Here is a 25849-nt window from a genome sequence, read left to right on the forward strand (position 1 = left end):
GGCATCCTAAGACACCTAACAGCCCTTGGAAACCCTAAACAAAATAGCCTAACTGAGAGAATGAACAAGACCCTACTTGAGAGGGTGAGATGCATGTTGTTCCATGCTAGATTGCCTAAGTCTTTTTGGGATGAAGCTATAACTACAGCTGCATAAGTAATAAACAAGTCACCATCGGCTGCAATAGGGTTCAAAACACCTTATGAAATATGGAATGAACATAAGCCTAGCCTAGATCACTAAGAGTGTTTGGGTGTATAGCTTATGCCCATGTGAAGCAAGGTAAATTAGAACCTAGAGCCAAAAGATGCCTATTTATTGGTTATCCATCACGGGCTAAGGGGTACAAATTATGAAATTTGGAAGAAGGATTGCCAAGGACTATAGTGAGTAGGGATGTAACATTTGATGAGAATTCCTTCATGAAAGATGATAAGATAGAGGATCAATCGGATGCCAAAGGGAAATCTAAGGCTATTGAGATAGAACAGCAAGATGAAATCCATGATGCTGCCATTGACAATCAAAGCGATCAAGCAGCAGACCAGCAAGATGATAGTGTTGGTTCCTCTAGCTTAGAAAGTGATCTGGCCCTAGGGAGATATAATGTAGCTAGAGATAGGCAAAGGAGAGTGAGTAGGCCTCCTATGAGGCAGGGATTCTCCGATTTAGTGTCCTATGCGCTGTCGAGTGCAATGGAAGTTGCTGGAGAAAAGCCTCTCACTTATTATGAAGAGGCTGTTAGTTCAAGAGATTCAAACATATGGCTTGCTGCCATGGAATCACTTAGGAAGAATAATACTTGGACCTTGATTGATAGACCCTTAGATAAAAGGGTGGTTGGCTGTAAGTGGTTGTTTAAAATCAAAGAAGGGGCAGGAATTGATCAAAAATCTAGGTATAAAGCTAGGCTAGTAGCAAGAGGTTTTACCCAAATTCCAGGGGTAGATTTTAATGAAATTTTCTCACTGGTAGTAAGACACACTTCAATTAGAATTTTGCTTGCTATGTCTACCCATTTAAACCTAAGCCTATAACAAATGGATGTGACCACTGCATTCCTTCATGGTGAATTAAAAGAGGACATTCTAATGGAGCAACCAAAAGGTTTTGAACTTAGGGGTAAAAGGGAGCAAATATGCTTGCTGAAAAAGTTTTTATATGAACTCAAGCAGTCCCCTAGGCAATGATATAGAAAATTTGACGCATTCATGATCAATCAAGGGTTCAAGAGAAGTGATTTTGGTTGTTGTGTCTATTTAAAACACATTTCTACTAAGATCTCAATCTATCGCCCCCTGTATGTTGATGACATGCTGATTGCAAGTCAATCAGATCAGATAAAGAAATTAAAAATTTAAAGCTAAAGTTAAAATCAGCCTTTGAAATAAGGGAGTTAGGGGAGGCTATTAAGATTTTAGGGATAAAAATATCAAGGAATAGGCAGCAAAGAATGCTCTAGCTAACTCAAAAGCAATGTTCTAAAAGGCGGCCTAGGCGGCCACCTAGGCGTTAGGCGGCCCCTAGCCACCATGATTGACTGTTGATCGGCACCCTTAAGTGCCGAGCCAATTACTCTAGCCAAATCAGCGCCTAGGCGACGCCTAGCCGCCTAGGTAGCCTACCTGCAAGCGCCGCCTGCGGCCGCCTATCTGCCTAGGTCGCGCGCCACCTGGGCTGCCTAGGTTGTCTCTCATCGCGCGCCGCCTAATTCGTCGCTTGCTCTCTCCTTGCCACCGCCGCCGCCTCGAATCGTCTCCTTGCCGTTCTCGATCTTCTTCCTCCAGTACGTATGGCCATCATCTGGGTTTGAAGTTCTTCTTGCTATTGTAGCAACTGCTGATTCTCGATCTTCTTCCTCCACCAAGCGTTGTTGTAGCAGCTGCTTGTTGTTACTGTTGCTTGTATTTTGTTGCGTTGTTGATTTGTCTGTTTTGTATTTTGTTGTTGGCTTTGTTATTTTTGTTATGTCTTTATTTGATTCTATTGTTTGTAATGCCCATAAATTGTGTTTCACAAAGTCGAAGAGTCTAAATCTTAAACTTAATAATCTATGTTAATATTTCATAATCTTTGTTTAATTTATGTGTATTTGGGATAATATGAATTTTAATTTGTATGTACATTTGGGATAATATGAATTTTAATTTAAAAAATAACAGTTTTTCTAGGCCTCACCTAGGCGGCCTAGGCGCTAGGCCCCAGCCTAGAGCCCGACTAGTGCCTAGCGCGTTTTAGAACACTGCTCAAAAGTCCTATCTAGAAAAGCTGATAAGAAAATTTCATATGCTTGATGCAAAGGAAGTGAATGTTCCTTTTGCTCAGCATTTCAAGTTATCTCATATGCAATCTCCAAGTGAGGAAGAGAGCATTAAAGAAATGGACAAGATCTCGTATTCAAGTGATGTAGGAAGCCTTATGTATTGTATGGTTTGTACTAGGCCAGATTTAGCCCATGCCATGAGTGTTACAAGTAGATTCATGGCTAATCCGGGAAAGGATCATTGGGTTGTGGTTAAGTGGATTTTTAGATACCCTAAAGAAACAATCAATATGGCTTTAATTTATGGTGGAGTGTTACGACCCTAAGATTTCCCTAGGGTCTAGGAAGAAATTTGGTAAGAATTAAAGGAAGATAGGGCAGAAAGGGAGGGAAAGAACAGACCGGACAGAATTGAGGAAGAAGAGAGAAAGATGAGAAAGAGAACTAGGGGAATTAGGAGAGGGAAAATGATAGAATTCAAATCATTCATTAAGCTAACTTCCTCTAACTACTTGAGTCTATTTATAGGCTTACAATTGAAGATGCTAACAACAACAAAAAATGCAACTAATAAGAAAAACACATGACATATATTAATAATATATTCCTGAGGTTCCTTGGGGTCGTGACAATCCCCACCCCTTCAAACAATTCTTGTCCCCAAGAATTGACAGCTGTTGACCCCATTCCTCAGCCGATTCCAACCTTAACAATCTAGTTTCTTCTTCGTCTTTTCTTGTGTTTATCTCGTATTCTCCTTTTCTTTTGCCTTTCCACGTCTTTTTCTCCAAAAACAGCAATACTACAACTTGCCGCAACAGCAAGTCCAGCCATTCCCCTCATCCTGATTTCCATTGAGAATGGTTCCAATTGATTCGTTATTGTTGCAACCATATCATTTCCAATTATAGAAAGGAATTCCAACTTCGCTGCAGGCCAAAATCTGATTTGGCATTGCAGCTCTTCAACTGAAAGGGGAATAAACAAAACAACAAGAGTCTTGTTTCCCTCAACAAAAATTTCTTACAAGCATAAGCAGACTCTATTAATCTCTAACCAACCTTGAATTGTACTCCAATGGGCATTCACTTTGATTAAAGCATCGATTCCCTCGCCATTGTAATCTTCAATCTCCGAGGTTGGTGTAGTCATATCCTCTCCCTTCTTCACAATCTCTTCTCCTTCCTTATCTTCAATAGAGACTTCCAGGACCTCCATTTCAACTATCCGTCCTCCAATATCCAAACTCCCAAACTGTGTGGAAGCAGCCTCATTTTCCCTCATCTTTTGAACCACATGGTTATGCTGTTGTTTAGTCAGTTTCAATTGCTCCTTTTCTACTAGAGTTAACACCTGTAACTGATCTACACCCTTTGAGGTAACAGCAAGACTATCACTCACAATAGCTGCAAGATTGTGCAAGTCTTCAGCCTCCTGCTTCTTCCTTTGGTCCAAATCCTCGTTGCATGGTTGTCTTTCATCATTGGCATGGAACCTATCTACAACGTCATCCTCATCTTCCGATGGTACTCCATCAGCTCCCTGCAAATATAAGCTGTGATTTTCGTTGATATCCATGTCCGATCTCTCTTCATGGCTGGAGTTGTCAGTTATAACTGGCTAGTCCAGCTCCAAATTTTCCTCAAATTCTTGCTGAACATAATTTGCAACCTTAGAGGCTCCTTCACCCTGTTTGCTGCTCTCCATAGATCTGTTAGGCTACAGCCCATGCTTCCTAAAGATGGCTTCCAAGGCGAGTTCCTGCAACCTTGCTTTCTCGGCCGCCTCTTTCACGGTTGTAGGCATCATCATTTTGACCATTAACCTCAGTTTGTCCTTCAACCCACTAACAAATCTTGATACAAAATAGTGCTCCATCAGGGTTGGTTGAGCACTCCACATGAGGGGCCTTAGCTCCTCAAATTTAACCCAATAATTTGCCACCGATCCCTCCAGCCTTAAATTGTTGAACTCCTTAGTCACCTTAGTCATTTTCTTCTTCTTCTCAAATTGGTCATGTAAATTTCCAGCAAGATCAGTCTCCCTGGCCTTCCCTTCTCTAAGCATTGGGGCGTGATGGGAAGTGAGGGAAGATGAACCTCTTACCTGAATTTCCGATTTCAAGGCTGATAGTTCCTCTGCCTCTTGCAAGCCATAGGTCATAGGGTGGGTGCCATGTTTGGGCAAAATTGGATCAGCGACTGCCCGGGGAGGAAAATCCGGTGATAGTCAGAATTGAGGTAGCGAAGACAGCATGTTGAACATGTTGTTGATCCGTTGGCCGTGTTGCTCCATCATCTTCTGATGCCTCTCCAAGTCTCTCCACATCTTTCTTGAGAGGCAGTTAGATCCTCCCTCATGTTTTCTCTGTTGGTTGTACTATCCTTCAGGCAATGGGTCACTGCCTCCTGCATTACCTTGGATTCTTTAGCTTCAGAATTTCGCCTCTAAAAATGATCAACAACCTCAGAAAATCGACCTTCCATAGCTCGTTATTCAGTACAATCTTCCCTAATCTCTTATTTAGTTACAACCTCCAAAGTTCAACTGTTGTTAAACAACCTCCAAAACAATTGTCGAGTCCACCTCAAACAATCTGCTAACTCTGAACAGTTTATGACAACCTGTTCTAAGCAGCTTCAGAAACTTGCCAGGCAACTTTCGAACCCAACACTTCCCCTTTGCAATTACTTCCGCAGTGCAACACTGAAACCAAACTTCTGTTGCACACTTACTTTTAAAAATCGTTGATCTAAACAACTTCAATCAGCTTTCAAGAAATGGCAGGCTTCTGCAGTTCGCCAGAGAATTTTTGTCTCAATCAATGTCCGCCTGAGTTCCAACCAATGAACAATCGACTTCCCTCTGAGTTCGCATTCAAAATTCAAGCCGCCGACTCTCAGTTTCACCAACCGCAGCTTCCTTCTCGTCTCAACCTCACTTTAGCAATCGAGGATCGAATTTGTGTGGCCTTCAAGTTCGCCTACTCGCAGCTTCCAACTTCACCAAAACTCCATCACTGGAACCTCACAAAGCAGCCTCGATCAACCCTATCCTGATTCACTTAACTCACAAGCAGCAACGAAGATCTGCATTTCCACTCCCGACCGCGCCTGCCTTCTCGCCTTAACCACATGCAACTAGTTTGCCGAAATCAAAGTGATTCAAGGATCGCCCCAGTCTCACCCAATCACCGACCTCTACTTGGGATCCCCCTACATTCTTGAATCACCCAAGGCTCTGCTTCAATCGTGCCTCAACTTTGCCTTTCAAATCTGATTCACCTCCGATTGACGTTTGCTTTGCTCGGCTTCTCCATTCAAATTCGAGTTCAATTCCGCCTTGCAACTAGTCGCTTCTACCCCAATCAATGCGAATCACATTCCCCAGCAAAGTTGGCACCCAATCACCGTCCACTGTCTCGCTTCCGAAGTAACTTTCACTACGTAACTCCTCTTCCTACCTGATCTAAGTTCGTCACTGAAAGCAATTCCAATTGTTGTCAGCTCCGATCTGCTTCTCTTCGATGCCTTAATCTCCGTTTAAATCGTTGCTCGATCAATTGCTAGAAGTTGCTTACACTCTGGCCATTTCGATCCACTTCCACACAAGTGGCGGCTTCCTATTCTCTCGGAATCACTGTCGGAACTCACCTGGTCGCTTCATCTCCAATTTCGAGCCCGAAGTGCTTTGCTCTAATTAATTTTCCAGTCACCCAAATTGCATCCAGGACTGTAGGAAATTAATCTGCCACAAAGCGTCAGAAATCATTGCTACAAATCCCCAAACCTACTGCCTCGATCAATTCCGCAATCTATCGTCTGAATTTGTTGTGGAATCGCCTTGGTCAATTGCTACGACTTTCGAATCACAATCGAGAATCGTCGGCTCTGATACCAAACGTTACGACCCTAGGATTTGCCTAGGGTCTAGGAAGAAATTTGGTAAGAATTAAAGGAAGATAGGGCAGAAAGGTAGGGAAAGAACAGACCAGACAGAATTGAGGAAGAAGAGAGAAAGATGAGAGAGAGAACTAGGGGAATTAGGAGAGGGAAAATGAGAGAATTCAAATCATTCATTAAGCTAACTTCCTCTAACTACTTGAGCCTATTTATAGGTTTACAATTGAAGATGCTAACAACAACAGAAAATGCAACTAATAAGGAAAACACATGACATGTATTACTAATATATCCTTGGGGTTCCTTGGGGTCGTGACAGAGCAAGTGTAGAAGAAGAGTCTAACATTCTATGATTCACGCAGCAGATTTAGACAAAAGAATGTCATCTACAGGGTATGTTTTCAAGTTATGGAACACAACCATTAGCTAGAAAACTAATCTACAATCTATGGTGGCTCTTTCAACCATCGAGGCCGAGTATATAACTGTCCCTGAAGCTATAAAAGAAGCCCCATGGTTGATAGATTTAGTGAGTTAATTATTAGGGAAAAATGTTAAGGCTGTCCTAAAGTGTGATAGCCAAAATGTTATACACTTAGCCAAGAATCAAGCCCACCATGAGTGAACAAAACATATGTAAAGTACCATTTTATCATAGAAGTAGTTGAGAGAAAGGAAATAGATCTGATTAAGGTTGCAGGTGAAGAAAATGCAACTGACATGTTCACTAAGGCAGTCCCTATATCTAAATTGCATCACTGTTTTAAGGCTTTTGCAGGTTCCTGTATGTGAATGATCAGTTTTTATGCAGGTCCTGAGGAGAGCACATTGATGGAATCAATTTCAGGCAACACTCATGCAAAATGGTAGAGAATTGTTATGGTTTTGCATTGAGTATAGCCTAGAAGAACTAGAAGAAATCAGGAGAATCCAAGTATAACCAAGCGGCAGAAATAAGTTAAGTTAGATAGTGTCTAACGATTGTATATGTATGAGGGGTATATTAGACATTGTGTAGTCTTTTTATAATCCTTGTAATGTCCACCCAAAAATGTTTATAAATAAGAGGCATAGGGTAGTCGCTTGGGGCATCATTCATTCAGTTGTACGAGTGTTGTAAATGAGAGAGAAGTCTAGAAAAGATAGTGCTTTGTAATCTTGCGATTGATGTACTCGTGGTGAGGGATTCTTGTACTGATTTTCAAAGATTCTAGTGGATATTGCTCTCGAGACAAGAGATTGGACGTAGGATCATCAATTGATGATTTGAACTAGGATACATCTTGGTGTTCTCGTGTGGTTTGCATGTTTCTTTCCCTATTTTAATTTTGTTCTTGTTATATTTTTTGTTTCTGGGTTGAATCAGTGTGTGTTTGTATTTGTAAATTGGCAAAATTGAGAAATTCTAGTGCTCCCAATTTCACAATAACAATACAACAGCAGCATAAGCATTACAATTATCAACATCATAACATAAGTAATGACTACTACTCAAGCATTATATTCTTCCACATTCCCCTTCAAATCAGACTCCCTAGCAGAAGAAGAAACTTTGATCTTGGGACTGTTTGGAGTGTCACTAGAACTGAGATGCACCGGTGACAACTTAAGACCAAGCTTGTCACACAGAAACAAAAATCTATTCCTTGGCAACCCTTTAGTAAAAATGCCAGCCACCTAATGAGAAGTAGTAAAAATGCCATTCTCCACCTTCTCTCGAACAAAATGCACATCAATCTCAATGTGCTTAGTACATGAGTGAAAATAGGGTTTTCAACAATGCTCTTGACAGCTAGATTATCACTCCATATAATTGGACTATTAACGCACAGATATCCCAACTCAAAGAATAGTGATTTCAGCCACAAGACCTTTGTAACACCTTGTGCAATAATCCTATATTCAGCTTCTCCAACTGATCTAGCTACCACAGACTATTTTGTGAGCCCCAAAATATCAAATTCTTGCCAAGGAAAACACATAACCCACTAGTAGACCTCCTAGTAACCTTACAACCTACATGGTTTGCATCTATGTACACAACTAAGGATAGATCACTAGGAGAAGGAGAAAACAGTAGGCCCAGACCAATAGTTCCCTTAAGATATCGAAGTAGTCGTTTACAGGCTAAACAGTGTTGCAGCTTAGCTTTGGAGCAAACAAAAATTGGCTCAACTTGTTAACCACAAATGCAATGTCTGGTCCTGTATAAGTCAAGTACTATAGGGAGCCAATGATAGTCCTATATAAGGACGGATTAGAGAATAAATCACCCTCATCATTCAAAGAAACACTCGAATTCACATGTGTGGCACAGGGTTTACAATCCTACATAATTGCCTTCTTCAACTTCAACAAATCCAAAGTATACTTGGATTGAGTGAGATAAATGCCACTATTATCTCTATGTGCCTCAAACCCTAGGAAGTAATTGACAGACCCTAGAGTTTTAAGAGCAAAGTGAGTATCCAAATCCTGAATCCAATCTTAAAGAGCTATAGAATAGGAACTCGTAACAAGAATGTCTTCTACATACACTAAAATGAACAACACATACTTAGAATTCCTTTTAATGAACAAAGAAACATCAGAAATGAAACATCAGAAACAGCCCTTGAAAAACCCCAAGTCTATAATGCAGCTCTCAATTTTGTGTACCAAGCTCGAGGAGCTTGTTTAAGACCATAAAGTGACTTTTTCAGCCTACAAACATGAGAGGGAAACTAAGAATTCACAAAGCCTTCAGACTGTGACATAAAGACCTACTCCGTTAGGTCACCATTGAGGAAAGCATTGTTCACATCTACCTACTAAATGTCCCATCCAAAAGTAATAGCCAGTGAGAACAACACCCTAATAGTAGGAGCCTTTATTATCAGGCTAAAAGTTTCAGCATAATCGATCCCTGGAGTTTGAAAAAACCTCTTAGTCACTAACCGAGCCTTGTGCTTAAGCACTAATCCATCAGATTTATACTTAACCCTAAACACCCATTTGAAACCAATAAGATTCATATCTTTGGAAATGGGAACAAGGTCCCATGTATGATTATGGTGCAAAGCAGAAAATTCCTCCTCCATAGCCTTAACCCATCGAGAGTGCAATCCCAATCTTCCACCTAACACAATCAATCTCTCAATCCTCAAGAACAGTAGGAAACACTCCACACACGAAAGAGAAAACACAAAATATAGAGAAGAATAGAAACAGAACAAACACACATAAGAAGCCAGGATTTTATCCTGGTTCAGTTCTCCAAATGAAGAACCTATATCTAGACTGCCTTTGGCCTTTCTTCCACTATCTTAAAAACACAATAGATGACTACATGCACTGCTCACAGTTCTCTCACAGCCCTATACACGCAGGCTATACAGAATTTTGAGATTACAAATCCTGACTACTTTTCTCTCACACACAGCACATACTCAATCTCTTCCCGCTCAAGATAGGAAAACAACAACGCATCAAATGAGACCCCCCAACCCCCTATTTATAATACATAAGGGGCGGACATTACAAGGTAGCAAACCGGCCATTTATAAAGCCATTAAAATACTAACTAACCTTCTAGAAACTAACCCCTAAAATACCGAATACATCCCTGACCAATATCCTCCCAAGCCTTTTAACTAATCTAAGACAAATGATTTAATAGAGAGTCTAAGAAAACCTCGTGAATTGAATTAGGTTCTAGGGAACTCACTAAGGCAATAGGGAAAGTGGCAAGAAGCTGCTTAGATTTTGATCTGGTAAGCATAGGGTGAATGGAAAGGGCTAGAGCAGCTTTGGGTTTAGGTAAGCAGACTCTAGGTTTAGATAACTAGGATTGAATTGGTTGTGGTTCATGAATAAGAGTTAAGTGATCAGTAGAGACAGGTGTAGATAAGGTAGGAATGGAGGGCTATGCTACTTGAGGAGAAGAAGAATTGGAAGAGAATGAAGGAAGGGAGTGAAAGAATAGAGTAGAAAAACCATTAGGAGTTGGCTGAGGTGTAACACAAGAAGATGATGAGGATGAAAACAAAGTAGGAAACGGATATTAATCAAGATTGAACTGCACATGTCTAGAAACATAAACTTTCCTCGATAGGTGCAAACACTTGTAACCAGCTTGAGCATGGCTATATCCAAGAAACACACATTTGGCGAAGTGAAAATCAAATTTGTGCTTGTTATAGGGTCTAAGGTAAGGAAAACAAGTACATCCAAAAGGTTGCAACAGTAGGTAATTAGGTTATTTGTGATAGAGTAATTCAAATGGAGTGTTAAACCAAAGGGGAGAAGCTGGGAGCAAGTTAATGGTGTGGACAACAGTTTGGAAGGCTTCTACCCAAAACTTTAGGGGCATGTGAGCATGGCCTAACAATGTAAGACCCATCTCAGCTATGTGCTTGTGTTTTCTTTCAGCTACACCATTCTATTGGTGAGTATAGGGACAAGTAAATCGAGGCTGAATCCCATGACTATAAAGGTAAGGCAAAAAGGTTTTGAATTCCCCCCCATTATCATTTTATATAGCCTTAAGTTTGGTCTAATATTGAAGACCAGCAAACTTATGAAAGGTCAAAAAAGTGGCGAATGCATCAAATTTTAGTTTCAAGGGATATAGTCATGTATACCTAGTGTATACATCAACAAAAATAATGTAATACATATACCCTTCAATGGACACAACAGGAGAAGGACCCCATAAATCTAAATAGACCAATTCTAATGGTTTCTTTGGCATGAATTCACAGTCAGCAAAAGGAAGCTGATGTAGTTTTCCAATTTTGCAAGAATCACAAATGAAAGAGCTGAACGAGAACAAAGAATATGAATTTTATTCAGAATCAATTGCAATACATTGAAAGAGGGATGCCCTAATCTCGCATGCCATTGTTGACACACATTATTATGTGGGATACATTTACATTGGGAGACAGTTCATGACAAATTGAATGTTGTCTTTTACAATTATTCAAAGAAAAATCACTACTAGCAAACAGATCAGGCTTGATGGATTGGGTCGAGTTGCTGTTAGTAGCATGACCAAATACTGGAGTCAGCTGATAAAGTCCATCCTTAAGGTGTCCTCGAAGTAGCACCAACTCTGAACCCTTGTCCTTAATCAAACAAGAATTAGAGTGACATTCAACAACAACATTATGGTCGCTTGTAAGTTGTGAAACACTAATGAGATTTTTATTCATATGAGGAACATGAAGAGCATTAGGCAGTGAAATAATGGATGTAGGATTGGTTTGAGTATATAATTGACTAAGGCCAGTATTAGAAATAGGAAGTTTCTTACCATTTCCAACAGCAACTTTGTCAACACCGTTGTCTGGAGAATGCAAAGATAAATCGTTGAGGCTAGAAGTGATATGGTTTGTTGCTCCAGAATCAACAAACCATGAGGTTCTCCATGATAAGGACACAAAGAAGATTGGGATAGATTTTCTTAAGGCTGTGAAAAATTACAATAGTGAGCCCAAGAACCTACTTCATTGAAGAAGGCTTCATTAGAATCACTAGGGGAAGCTAGGAGTTCTTGGATCCGATTTAGCAACAATACTAAGTCTCCCAAAATTTTGGCTAGGAGTTCACTGAAAATTCCTATCAAATCTATGATAGCACTTATCAACAAAATGCCCCGGTTTACCACACAACTAACAATAAATTCTCCTACTAGGAGTCTTACCACTGCCTCTTCCTCCTCTGTTCATATAACCACTTCCTCTTTATACAAAACCACCTCTATTGTTCACAGATCCATTACCATTTCTCGACAAGTATGAAGCCATATTGACATGCATAGATGAGGACGTAACAGACTCAAAATTAACAACAGAATGTTGCATATTCTTAGCAGCTAATCTTTGTTCATACATCAACAACAAATATTCAACCATCTCTAGATCTATGTCATACATTTGATAAGCGATGAGACTAACAACAATCTCATAATCATAATCTAAACCATTGAGAATAGCAAGCAATAAATTTTTATCATTCAAAGGCTCTCCAATGGCAGAAAGAGCATGCCCTATAGTCTTGATTTTCAGGATATAGTCATTTACAGATAACGAATCATTCTTAATTGATCTCAATTGTTGCTTTAATTGAAAAGATTTAGCAATAGTTTGCCGAGAGTAAAAGTTTTCTAAAGAAGACCATGCCTCTGCAGATGATTCACAATGAATCACCTTCACTAATAACTCTTTATCAATCGTAGAGAATAGCCATCCAAGTAGCAATTGGTCGGATCTAATCCAATTCATCTACTCGGGATTGATCACAGGAGATCCGGACTCATCGACTGACGAATCTGCCACATATTTCGCGGGAGGCAGAGACTTGTTGAGGAATGGCAGAAGATCAAATGCTCTTATCGTCGCTAGGATCTGAGCTTTCTAGAAAATGTAATTGCTGGAATCCATAGGGATAAAACTAAATGCTTTTGCCACTACTGCAAAATTTGATTGTGAGGTGAATGACAAGGAGGAAGAAGAACAAGGTAGAGAAGAGGAGGAACTAAGATCTGGATTAAACGCCATTGACATAGGTCTATGGCTCTGATACCATGAAGAAGAAAATCTAGGGCACGAAAAAGAAAAACACGAGGAAGAAGAAAGACCTCGCTAAATTTTTACAAAAATGAAAATGTAAAACAAATTACAAGAGGGAGAAGGTGTAGCTGAGTTTTTATACTCAGCTAACATTGATAATAGATTGATGTTGCAATCTATAACAACCAAACCGCCTAAAGCAACAGCTTAAATAACAAACATTATTTATAACAATACAACAGCAACATAAGCATTACAATTATCAACATCATAACATAAGTAATGACTGCTACTCAAGCATTATATTCTTCCACACCTAGCAGTAGCTGAGACCAATTCTCAGGTCCTTAGATTTCTTCAATTGGCTCTATTATAGTTAATAGAAGTCGCCGGAATTTCAGGAAATCGCTTGGCTTTGCTTCCCTACCTAGACCGTCGGAATTCACCTAGCTCAACTTTGCTGGTTCAGCTAATAGAAGTGTCAGAATCATAGCCAAAGATCGTTGGCTCTGTTCTACCTTCAAATTCAACTCGGAATCACTATTAAGGTCACATGTAGATCGCTTGACTCACAACCAATAATCGATCAGCTCCGATACCATTTGTCAAGAACCTAGGGTTTTCCTAAGGGTTTTAATGGGAAAATACCGAGAACAGAGAGGATTGGAAGGGGAATTGGACAGAAAGAGGGAGATAACAAACAAAATTGAGGGAGAAATGCAAACAGAATAGAGAAAGAGAGAGAATCAGAGGGATCAGGAGAGAGATCAGAGTTGAGAGAGAAACAAGAATTCAATTGTCATTCACTTATATCATTCTCTAACTAATCTAGCATATTTATATGTTGTCTAAGACTGAAAGGTACAAACACTATAGCCAAAAAGTACAACCAAAAAGAAATATATATATATATAATTACTAATATATCCTTGGGGATCCTTGGAGTCGTGACAACATGATCTGACAGAAACAACCTAACAAAGTGCCTCTCAAAAAACTTAGAACACACCAATATATAAAATATAAATGTCTATGCATACAGAAAATAATGAGTTCTCAAATATTTCAATACAAGTATATTTATAATTTATTAACAGCAAAATAATAAAAATACATTTGACATTCTGCATGCTTGGAAAGAAGTATGAAAAGAAATTATCAAATTTTATTTTAGAAACTTTGCTCATAAAAAAGTTAAAAGTTTCAGACTTTGAAATACTTTAGAATAAAATCTAAAAGAGGAAAGACCAACAAATATAAAATCCTTTTTTTTTTTCATTTTAAAGAAGATTTCAAACTTTTTCTTTTAAGCTTATAATGACTGTTGAAATTATTCCACTGATTTAAGTGATGGGGCAGATGCTGAAAACTGCTCAAACCTGTCCAGTCCTAAAAAAGTTGAAAACTAGAACAGAATATTGTAAGAGTGCCAACAAGTATTCACCATCATATTCGACAAGTCATGACACCTTCTCAGAAGTATATGAGCTAAGTTATCCTTTCAGTTGATTGCTCCTATTCATGTAGGTTGTAGCCAAGATCTCCCCTTGCCATTGCATAAACCCAAAATTAAATCAGTATGCATGAACCATGGCCACCAGGATATAATTCAAGCTTCCCTGAAACTTATGATACAAATCAACTAGAAACAAGCCACGCATATGGAGTTAAGTACCAATCTGCCTCTGCTATGCATTGCTAAACAATCAATCAGGCAGCAATTTGACTCTAGAATCCACGGCAGACATATCCTCAATGTTCATCGAGGGTTTTTTTTTAACAGAGGCGGCCTCCTCTGATGGCTACTCAATGATACCTATTTTTCAGAACTCAAAAAAAAAAAAAAAAAAAAAAACAAGAGAAAACTAACTGTTCCAATAACCTAACTATATTCAATATACTTAACATCCAAACTATAAAATAACTAAAGGTTTCCACAGAATGTGGGGGAATGGAGAAAAAGACAAATACAGATTCTAGACCACGTGAACAACTAAAACTGCTCTAGACAAATTGCTCCCACTATAAGTCTATAATTAAGCAGGCAACAGCCCATTCCTGATTTTGAACATGAGAATGCCCAAAGAATGAATCATATGGAAGTATGGCAATAATATTCGGGAGTTGATCACAGTACACACTTACAGTTAAGAGCATTAAATTGCATATTTCTGTTGACCCCACAAATTCGATCCCTGCATTAAGGAAGCACATTATTATGTAATAAAGGAAAATGAAAGGAGAAAATATGACCAAGCAACAGGGAAAAAAAATCAGGAAGATACAACTACTGGTTACCATATGTATGAGCACCCTGTAGACTCCTGAAAGCTAAGAGCTAGTTCAGTTGAATATTCCGGATCGCTCCAAGAGATAATTGTATCTGTGAGGGGGCAAAAAGTAAGATGGATAGATAGATTTGTAGTAAATCCAATAAGCAAGCACATAGACAACACAATACCAAGAAATCAATGAAGAAAAACAAAAAAAATACTAGAACACAACATGGAAAGACATGCATATTAGGGAAAATGACAGTTTTACCCCTGTATCTGGCCTGGGAAAATAGCAGATCTTAAAAATATAAGAACCCAACAGAGACATTTCAGCAAATTGTATATATTGGGTTTGGGGCAAACAACACTTTTAACCCATCATTTTCCTCAAGTGAGAATCTTTTGATTCTGAAAATCGTCTGCTGCACGAAACCGCTGATTGAGAATCCGCTGGTATAGAATCCGGTAAGAGGGTGAAAGTGAAAATTTATTATGTTAAGAGAACGGTGAGTTCTTCATTCCGTCATCAACCCTATCTATGTTTCTACAATGGCCCAAGAACATGCTCATTCTTAAATCACCTCATAGTACAATCATGATCAGATAATCCTAATTACCTGCATGATTTTTTTGGTTAAATGGTAGGGGAAAAATGTCCATAATGACCTTTCTTTTTTCCCAATTTCCAACTACCTCAATCGTCAATCCTACAATATAAATATCTATAATACATATATCCCTCAATTATATATAATGCATACATAAACATAGAGAGAGAGAACTGCAGAAGTTGGAATGTGAGGTTGGTGTATGGCGGTGCAGGTGGGGGATAGGTATTGTGGTGTATTGGGTTCCCATGGCAAAAGAAAGAATGGTGATAGTAGTGGGTCTTCACAAAGGACAAGCTCTTGTAGAACAAGCAAGAGATTCACATTATTTCTGGTGGTAAAGGAATGCAGCCTATGCAGGTGATTACAGCTGTTGGTCAAAGAGTAGCAACAGGAGGATTGCCGGGTTATAGTAGAAAGGAAGGGTTAGATTTACTTTAGAGAGAGAATAAGATAGTAGTGGTAATGAGTATGACAATGTAGGGTGGTGCATTGATGATCTTAATGGTTATGAACATAATAGTAATGGCCAGTTTTGGTAGAGAAAACTAGTGCAGGAGGATTTTTATGAGTGAAAGGGTAGTGGTGGTAGGTTTAGGTGGATAAAGTGCATCCGGCTTACGCTGATGGTGATAATGGTGATGGTAGCAATTATGGTTGTGAGGGTGGGGTTTGGTATAGAAAGGCAAAGAACATGGGTGGTGATGATGTGCTGATGGCAGTTACTGGCACAGTGGTGAATAATAGTGGGTCAATGAGGACGGATAGGAATGGACATGTTAAGGGAAATGAGAAAAAAAAATAGCATAAATAATCACGAAGCTGTTAGTAACCAAATATCTAATGCATAATGAGAGATTGATAAATGGCATATGACATCCAAACTCCTCCAATTCAGATGCTTCCATCAAACACACCTTCCCCGTGACCGCAAACCACATAACTTCATATTTCCCTTTTCTGGAGTATCTACTAAACCAGCCCAAACCACAATGGGGTATATTGTGATGCCCTAAAATATTTTCATGTCTACAAGAAAACAATAACCATGTTTTTCAATTTTTTTATGCAACAAAACATCTATATTCCATTATCCCTAAAAATAATAAATTAATTTGTCAACATTCCATACATTAAAAAGAATACTGAACAAAAAGGCCTATTATCAACTTTATAATGGTTAATTCATTAACAAATGGAAGATTTTGTGCCTCAAGGGTTTCTGTAGTTGCATTTTTCTTTTTCTATCAACAGATAAAGGATACATTGTGTAGGAACCCTAGGATTAGACCAAGGACACAACAAGAGAGAGCAGTGTTGTTAAAGGCGCGCCTAGGCGCAAGGCCCCTCAAGGCGCAGCCATCTCGCCTTGCCATGTCCAGGAGAGGCGAAATCCAGCCAGGCACGCCTAGGCCCTTCAGGCGCGCCTCCCTCGGGCGCACATTCATCAGGCGCACATGCCCAGCTAAAAAATCATGTTTTATTTTTTAAACATTTCTGTTAAAACTTAAAGAGAGAAAATAATAAAATATAATATTGAAAAGTCAACAAAACTCAAATATATAATGTTCCAGCTCATCTGATTTCTAAAAGGCCAAGAGACTACACCTCCAAGGCTCCAAAACTCTCTTACACAGCATTCTTTTCTCTCCGCAACACAGCAACTGCAACTCCTCAAGTTCTTCTCCAGTTCCCCAGTTCTGATTGAGGTGCTTCTGCTTCTCCAGGCCAAGGTAACATATCGACAATCCCTTCTGCTTCTTCTTCTTCTTATTACGCGGCTGCTTCTTAATCTTACGTTGCTTTGCTGCTATCCTTCTTCTTCTTCTTCTTCTTCTTCTTCTTCTTCTTCTTACACGGCTGCTTCTTATGTTGCTGCTATCCTCCTGCTCCTTCTTCTTCTTCTCCTGCTATTCTTCTTCTTCTTACGCTACTGCTACTGCTAGCCTGCTTCTTTTTCTTCTTCTTCTTCTCTTCCTCTGCTTCTTCTTCTTCTTTCTTACGCTACTGCTACTGCTAGCCTGCTTCTTCTTCTTCTTCTTCTTCTTCTTCTTCTTCTTTCTTACGCTGCTGCTACTTCTTCTTCTTCTTCCTCTTCTTCTTCTTCTTCTTCTTTCTTACGCTGCTGCTACTGCTACTACTTCTTCTTCTTCAGTTATTTTGTTTTTTTAATTTTTATTTGTTCATGCCTGCTGCTGTTTCTTCTTTTTCGTTTTTCTTTTAACATTTTTGGGCATAATTTGCCCTTAGTCTTTACAAATTTTCAATTATACTCATATAGAACTGCAGCATTTAGAAATAGAATAGAAGTTTTAATCCTTAATCAAATCCTATGCTTGATTAGAAATAAAATAGAAGTTTGATCTCTACTACTTCCCTGGATTTCTTCTTTCCCCTCCCTGAAATCTTTTCTCTTCTCCTCCAATCTTTTACAATACTTCTTGTTGTCCTGCTCCTGCATCAGTTCTCCACTCTAGAAAATCCCACCGCTAATTAGAATTCTTTTTCAACCCCTCCCTTCCTTGGTTGAAATTCAGCCACTTATTGATCCATGCTTCTTTTCAGAATTTTTTTATAATGTTTTTTCAAATTTATGACTCCTTGCTTATGATGATTATGGCAGATATCCTAATCCTAATGGCATCTGATTCAAATGCTCCTAGTGGCTCCTCTGGCAGTGGTAGAAAAGATCCAGCATGGAAATATAACACACTGCCAGATCCAAAGGACATAAATTCTTTAAAATGTAATTTTTGTGGAAAAATAACGAAAGGAGGGGTTTACCGAGCTAAACAACACCTTGTTGGAGGGTATAGGAATGCCAAAGTTTGTTCAAAATGTCCTTCACATGTTAAAGAAGAAATTAGAGAGTACATGTCGAAAAAGCTAGAAGAGAAGAACAATAGTGATGTTATACCAAATTTTGACGACATTGATACCCTTGGAGATGATGATGATGATGAAGTGGTTTTTGAAAGAGGTGTTAAAAGGCCTATGTCTTCAAGTTCAAGTCAAGGTTTAACTATGCAACAAAAAAAGCAAAGGATGAAAGGACCTTTGGATTTGCTTTTGCCTCCTAAACTTAAAGTGAGCACTGGGAAGCAAACAACAATGGAGACCCATGTCAATAAAGAACTGAGGGAGAATGCTTGCGTTTGGTTTTCTAGATGGATGTATGAAGCTGGCTTGTCTTTCAATACAAACAAGTATCCAAGTTTTAAGCCAATGATTGAGGCTATTGGTCGAGCTGGTCCAGGCATGAAACCTCCTAGTTATCATGAGGTGAGAGTTCCTTATCTCAAGAAGGAGTTGGTACACACAAATGAAATTATAAAGAGTCATAAGGAGGATTGCCCTAAATATGGATGTTCCCTTATGTGTGATGGTTGGAAGGATAAGAGAGAGAGATTTTTGCTTAACTTTTTGGTAAATTGTCCAAAGGGAAGCATGTTCATTAGATCCATTGATACTTCCTCATATGCCAAGGATGCTGTTAAAATATTTCAATTACTTGACCAGTTTGTAGAGGAAGTAGGTGAAGCAAATGCGGTTCAAGTTGTGACTGATAATGCCTCGGCTAATGTTTTAGCTAGTAAGTTTGCTATTTTTTAACTTTTACCTTTGAATGATGTTGATGTTGTTAGTTTAATGACAGATTTTTAACTTGTCTTATAGGAGACTTCCTAATGGCTAAGCGAAAGCACTTATATTGGACACCATGTGCTGCCCATTGTTTAGACCTAATGTTAGAAGATATTTTTAAACTTCCTATATTGAAGAAGACTTTTCAAAAAGCATGTGCAGTAAATGGATTCTTGTATAGCTCTACACAAGTGTTGAATATGATGAAAACATTCACAAAAAAGAGAGAGATGTTAAGACCTAGGAAAACACAGCTTTCCTCACCCTTTCAAGACTTCATAAACAAAAAGCCAACTTGAGGAAGATGTTCACTTCAAAAGAGTGGACTAACTCTAAATTTGCAAGAGAAGCACGGGGTAAGCTCGCATCTCAAACAGTGTTACAAGATTCATTTTGGAAAAATGTTCTTTATGCTCTCAAGGTGTCAGGGCCACTTGTCAAGGTGCTTAGAGTGGTAGACAATGAGGATAAGCCTGCTATGCCTTATATTTATGAGGCTATGGATAGGGCGAAAGAAGCCATTGCAAAATCTTTTGATGATGAAAGGAAATACAAGCAAATATTTGAAATCATTGATGGGAGATGGAATATTCAATTGCATCGTCCTCTACATGCAACCGAATATTACTTGAATCCAAAAAAATTTTATTCAAATGCAAGCATTGGAGAAGATCAAGAGATTATTGATGGGTCGTATCAAACCATAGAGAGGTTGGTTCCCACTGCAGAGGTGCAAGACAAAATTTCTAAAGAGCTAAGCTTGTATAAAAATGCTGAAGGGATATTTGGAAAACAAATATGCATAAGAGGAAGGAATCAATTGGCACTAGGTAATATGGTTTTTTAATTAATAATCTAAGTAAGTCTAATCATTAGTCTACAACTAGCAATTTTCAATTACTGATTATGTCATTATGGTATATTTTTCCTAGTTGAATGGTGGTCTCAATTTGGTACTGCAACCCCTAATTTGCAAAAGTTTGCCATCAAGATATGTAGCCTCACTTGTAGCTCTTCAAGTTGTGAAAGGAATTGGAGTGTCTTTGAGCATGTAAGGGTGCTTTTTCTTATTCTTAATATTCACCACTAAAGGTGTATGTCTTTGAGCATGTAAGGGTGTTTTTTCTTATTCTTAATATTCACCACTAAAGGTGTATGATTTCTCATTTCTTTAACTTACTGATTCTAATTTAATTATGACAGCTTCATAACAAAAAGAGAAATTGATTGGAGCAACAACGTCTCAATGATTTGGTATTTGTCAAGTATAATAGAGCTTTGAGATGTCGCTTCAATTTGCGTAAATCAATTGATCCAATTTCTTTAGATGAAGTTGATGAAAGTAATGAGTGGTTGCTTGGGGCAATTGATAAATTTGGAGAGTCAGATGATGAGCTGGTACATGAAGATCATGATTTGACATGGGCTGATGTTGCTATGGCATCTGGTGTTGAAGAAGCTAATCACTCAACTAGATCAAAAGCGACTTCAACTTCAAATTTGACAAGGGGGAGGGGGACAAGGGCATCAACTTCAAATGCTCCAATGGATCTTGACGAGGAAGAAGAAGATGGAGAGGGAAATAATGTAGAAGAAGATATTGGAGATGATAGTTCTGATGATGAAAATATGGATACATTTGATCTTGATGATGAGGATGATTTCTAGTTATTATGTATATCTAGTTAATCCTAATTAAAATTTAGCCATTTAGGACCTATTAATGGTTTAAGGTTGATCATTTAACTTTTCCTTTTAAGTTGATTGTTGACTTAAAATCTTAAAACTAACATTTTTTGGTGGGTTTTGCTTAAGTTTAATGACATTTTTAGTACTATTTTGTTGTCTTTTAATTATATATGTCAAATACTAATTTTGTTTTTTATTTGTGGTGTTTAAATGTTGATTCCTTTTTCTGATTTGTTGAAATATGGTGAGATTTAATTTGCTGAAATTTATAGGTATGTCATGAAGTATGTTTACGTTGTGATTTATTTAATATATGTTGAATTCTTGAATTTTTTGATAACATAAATGTTGATATGTGATTAGGATCTATTTTATGACTTATTATTCAATTAAGAAGTATATTTTTCTTTCTTCTTAGTCAGCATGCGCCTTACACCTGCTAGGCACACGCCTCGCCTTGCGCCTCAGGCTCCAAGACCCTTTGCGCCTTAGTGCGCCTTGGGCCTTTAACAAAACTGAGAGAGAGAGAAAAATAATACCTCTAGCAGAACTTTTATTCAGAGAATCAGAAAATGAAAGTTAAACCATACAAAAGGACTATAAGCTATTTATATAGGCAGCTTGATCATCGGAAATAAGAATACTGCCTATACTAGAAACATCAATAATCAAAACATAAATTGCAGCTACAAACTACATCAATTTAAACTCAAACATAGCAGCAACAACAAACTGTTATAACAAACTATTAGATGCTTCCACACTCCCCTTCAAACCAAACTCCGTAGAAGACAAGAACTTTGCGGATAAGCTGCAGCAGCTTTAGTTGTTTTTAACTCAGCTTTAGATGCTTCCACACTCTCCTTCAAACCAGACTCCGTGGATAAAGTTGTAGCAGCTTTAGTTGTTTTTAACTCAGCACACGCAGGTGACACTTTTAAACCAAGTTTCTTACACAAAAATTCAAACCAATCTCTAGGCAATCCTTTAGAAAGAATATTTGCTACTTGATCAGATGTTGGAACATATCTGATCTCCACTTCACCGCATTCAACTTTCTCCCGCACAAAATGAACATCGATTTCAACATGCTTTGTCCTAGAATGAAACACTGGATTCTCTATCATGCTCTTAACAGCCAAGTTGTCACTCCATACAACTGGAGGGGTCACACAAGGATATCCCAACTCAACAGATTTCAACCACATTAGTTCAATCACACCAACAACGATTACCCCAATATTCTGCCTCTCCAACAGACCTAGCAACAATAGATTGTTTCTTGGACCCCCACACCATAAGATTTTGGCCAAAATATACACAAAACCCACTAGTAGAATGCCGAGTAACTTTGCAGCCAGCATAATCTACGTCTACGTAAGTCACTAAGGATAAGTCATTTGGTGAAGGAGTAAAAACCAAACCCATACCAATAGTGCCTTTAAGATACCAAGATAACCTCTTACATGCTAACCAGTGTTGAGACTTAGGACTAGACAAGAATTGGCTCAATTTCTTCATTGTAAACACTATATTTGGACGTGTGTAAGTGAGATACTACAGTGAACCAATTAACAACCTATACAAAGATGGGTTAGGAAAAGGATCCCCATCATCAATCAAAGAAACTCTAGCAGCCATAGGTGTGCTCCATGGCTTGCAACTCTGCATGGCTACCTGTCAAACCCTCAAATTATGGGCTAAACAATTGAGGGAATTTCGATTGAATTCCAAGAAAGAAATGAATGTAGGAAGACAGATAGAATGTGGGAGGGAGAAATAGAGAACGAGAGGGAATGAAAGAGAGAATCAATAGAGAGAGACTTTGATTATTCATTTCCAAGATATCCCTCAAAGTGCCGTAGTTCTATCTTTTATAGGACCTCTAGCTACATCAACTACCTTCTAACTACCCAACGGCTTCAATTAGCTGCTCACATCATTTCTACTACTACTTTATTTCCTCATTTAGACCCTAACATTTTACAATATTACACACTACTCCCTAGGGTCGCGACACTGCCTTTTTCAGCAAATCAAGCAATACTTAGACTGAGTAAGATAAAGGGCACTACCATCTCTATAAGTCTCAAACCCTAGAAAATAATTCACCAAACCTAGGGTCTCGAGAGCAAATTGTGTGTCTAAATCATGAATGCAAGAATTAAAGACTGTTAAATTCGATCTAGTGAGCAGTATATCATCAACACAGACTAGAACAAAGAGCACATAGGTAGTTGTACGTTTAAAAAACAAAGAGGCATTTGATATAGACCTTACAAAACCCCAAGATTCTAAGACAACTCTCAGTTTTGAATACCATGCTCAAGGAGCCTACTTAAGGCCTTAGAGTGACTTATTTAACCGACACACATGAGTATGAGACTGATTATCTACAAATCCTTCAGGCTGAGCCATATAAACAGTTTCAATCAAGTCTCCATTAAGGAATGCATTGTTAACATCCACTTGTTGTATATCCCACGGCTAATGAGAATAATACTCTAATAGTGGGGGCCTTAACTACTAGACTAAAGGTCTCTGCATAGTCCACACCAAGTGTTTGATGAAAGCCTCTTGCCACAAACCTAGCCTTATATTTTAGAATTGAACCATCAGCATTGTATTTCACCCAGAACACCCACTTACAACCAACTAAGTTCATGTTCGTGGAAAAGGGAACTAAATCCCACGTGTGATTTCTTTGCAAGGCTAAATACTCTTCTTCCATGGCCTTTAACCCATTGTGAGTCTAAAAGAGCCTCACGATTCAATGTTACTCACTAAGGCATGAGGGGAAGAGGTTACAAGGTGTTTGGCTTTAGATCGAGAGAGCATAGGGTGAATTGAAAGGGTTGGAACAGCCTTGTAGGTGGGCAAAGGAGAAATAATGGCTGGTGATTGAGTGGGTAAATTATGTAATGTAGATGAAGTGGAAGGAGTTGTGGCCTCAGAACTAGTAGTATCAGTTTGATTTGAAGCCCGAGGGGACTATGTTACTTGAGGACATTTTGAAGAACTAGGAGAAGTAACAATAGGTTGAAGAAAGTCAATAGAATACCCCAAAGAGGACGACACAACTTTAGAAGCAGAAGAAGGGATGGAAAACAGAGTAAGAAAAGGAAACTCATTAGCATTAAACTTCACATTTCAAGACACATACACTCTCCCTGATAGATGCATGCACTTATGGCTTGCTTGAGTATATCCAATAAAGATACATTTAGTGGAATGAAAGTCAAACTTGTGCTTGTTGTAGGGACGAAGATAAGGAAAACAAGCACAGTCAAAGGGTTGCAACAATTGATAGTTAAGTGGCTTTTGATAGAGCAGTTCAAAAGGTGTGTTGTACTTAATAGGTGAAGCAAGTAACCAATTTATCAAGTGAAGAGATGTCTGGAAAGCTTCCACCTAGAACTTTAAGGGCATTTGGCATGAGATAACAATGTTGACCTATTTCAGCTATGTGTCTATGTTTTCTTTCTGCCACACCATTTTGTTGATGTGTGTGTGGACATGTAAATCTAGGTTGAATACCACTAGATTGAAGATAAAGTAAGAATGCTCTAAACTCCCCTCCATGGTCCCAAGCTCGGATAAAGGAGGAGGGTTGTGTTAGGTAGCCGACAGTTAACGTAAAACTTAGTCGGATCCAAAACATGAACTCTAGACAAATTATGAAAAAACGTTTGGGCGTGGGCGTAACCCTTCATAGCGACGCGCTACACTGCCTGCATGTAGTGTCAAGTGAGCTAGGGCCACTGCATCGGCGCCCGGATGTAGTGACAAATGAGCAAGGATTCTCGCATTTGCTTGGACGGATATGGGTAAAGAAGTTAGTCCAACATCAAAATCAAAATCAAAGCCAAAAACAAAAACAAAATCAAAACCAAAACCAAAAACAAAATCAAAATCAAAAACAAAATCAAATTCAAAGTCAAAGCCAAAAACAAAATCATAGATTAAGGATTGGGTCATGGAACATAGGAACATTAACAGGCAAAGCTATGGAAGTGGTAGATGTGATGATTAGGAGAAAGATTAATATTATGTGCCTTCAAGAGACGAGATGGGTAGAGAAAAAAGCAAAAATTTTGTCAAAAAATGGATATAAAATATGGTACACAGGAAATGATCGAGCAAAAAATGGAATGGGGATCATTATGGATAAAAGCTTAGTAGATGAGGTAGTGGATGTAAAGAGAATAGGGGATAGGATTATTATGGTGAAGGTTATTCTAGGAAGAATGACTATGAATATCTTTAGTACATATGCACCACAGGCGGGGTTAGGTGAGGAGATAAAAGTAAAATTCTGGGAGGACTTAGAGGGACTCATATAAATGATACCAAGAGGAGAGAAAGTGATTGTAGGAGGTGACTTAAATGGTCACATGGGTAGAGACGGAAACGGCTATAGAGAGGTACATGGAGGGTATGGATTCGGGGAAATTAATAATGAGGGTAAGTCTATTCTAGATTTTGCAATGGCATATGGGCTCATCATAACCAATACTAGGTTCAAAAAACAGGACGAACACTTAATCACATATAAAAATGTCACATCAAGCACCCAAATAGATTACTTCCTCATGAGACAAGAGGACCGGATATGTTGTAGGGATTGTAAGGTGATACCAGGAGAGTGTTTGGCTACTCAACATAGACTTCTAGTACTTGACGTCTAAGTAAGAAATTGGAAGAGAAAAAATCACATAAAACAAAATCCAAGAATCAGTTGGTGGGATTTAAAAGGGGAGAAACAACTAATCTTCAAAGAAAAATTAAGGGGTAGAAGAGAATGGAATAGAGAATGACAGACAAACCAAATGTGGAGAGAAATGGCTAATGCCCTGAGAAACACAGCAAAGATAGTGCTTGGAGAGACAAATGATAGAGCCCCTAACCTTAAAGA

At 38.6% G+C, this 25849-nt stretch overlaps 1 protein-coding gene across 1 annotated transcript in view; it reads right to left on the bottom strand.

Moving 5' to 3' along the window:
* LOC127811543 (uncharacterized) overlaps window positions 1-25849 on the bottom strand; it is a 94813-nt gene that overhangs the window by 62003 nt on the left and 6961 nt on the right. The window contains exons 4-5 of the mRNA XM_052351499.1: window positions 15018-15102; window positions 14865-14914 (exon numbers count right to left, since the gene is read on the bottom strand). Coding sequence (XP_052207459.1) covers window positions 14865-14914; window positions 15018-15102 — 135 coding nt within the window. The remainder of the gene's footprint in view (window positions 1-14864; window positions 14915-15017; window positions 15103-25849) is intronic.

The sequence above is a fragment of the Diospyros lotus genome, chromosome 10 (genome assembly GCF_014633365.1).
Source record: "Diospyros lotus cultivar Yz01 chromosome 10, ASM1463336v1, whole genome shotgun sequence".
Lineage (NCBI taxonomy): Eukaryota > Viridiplantae > Streptophyta > Magnoliopsida > Ericales > Ebenaceae > Diospyros > Diospyros lotus.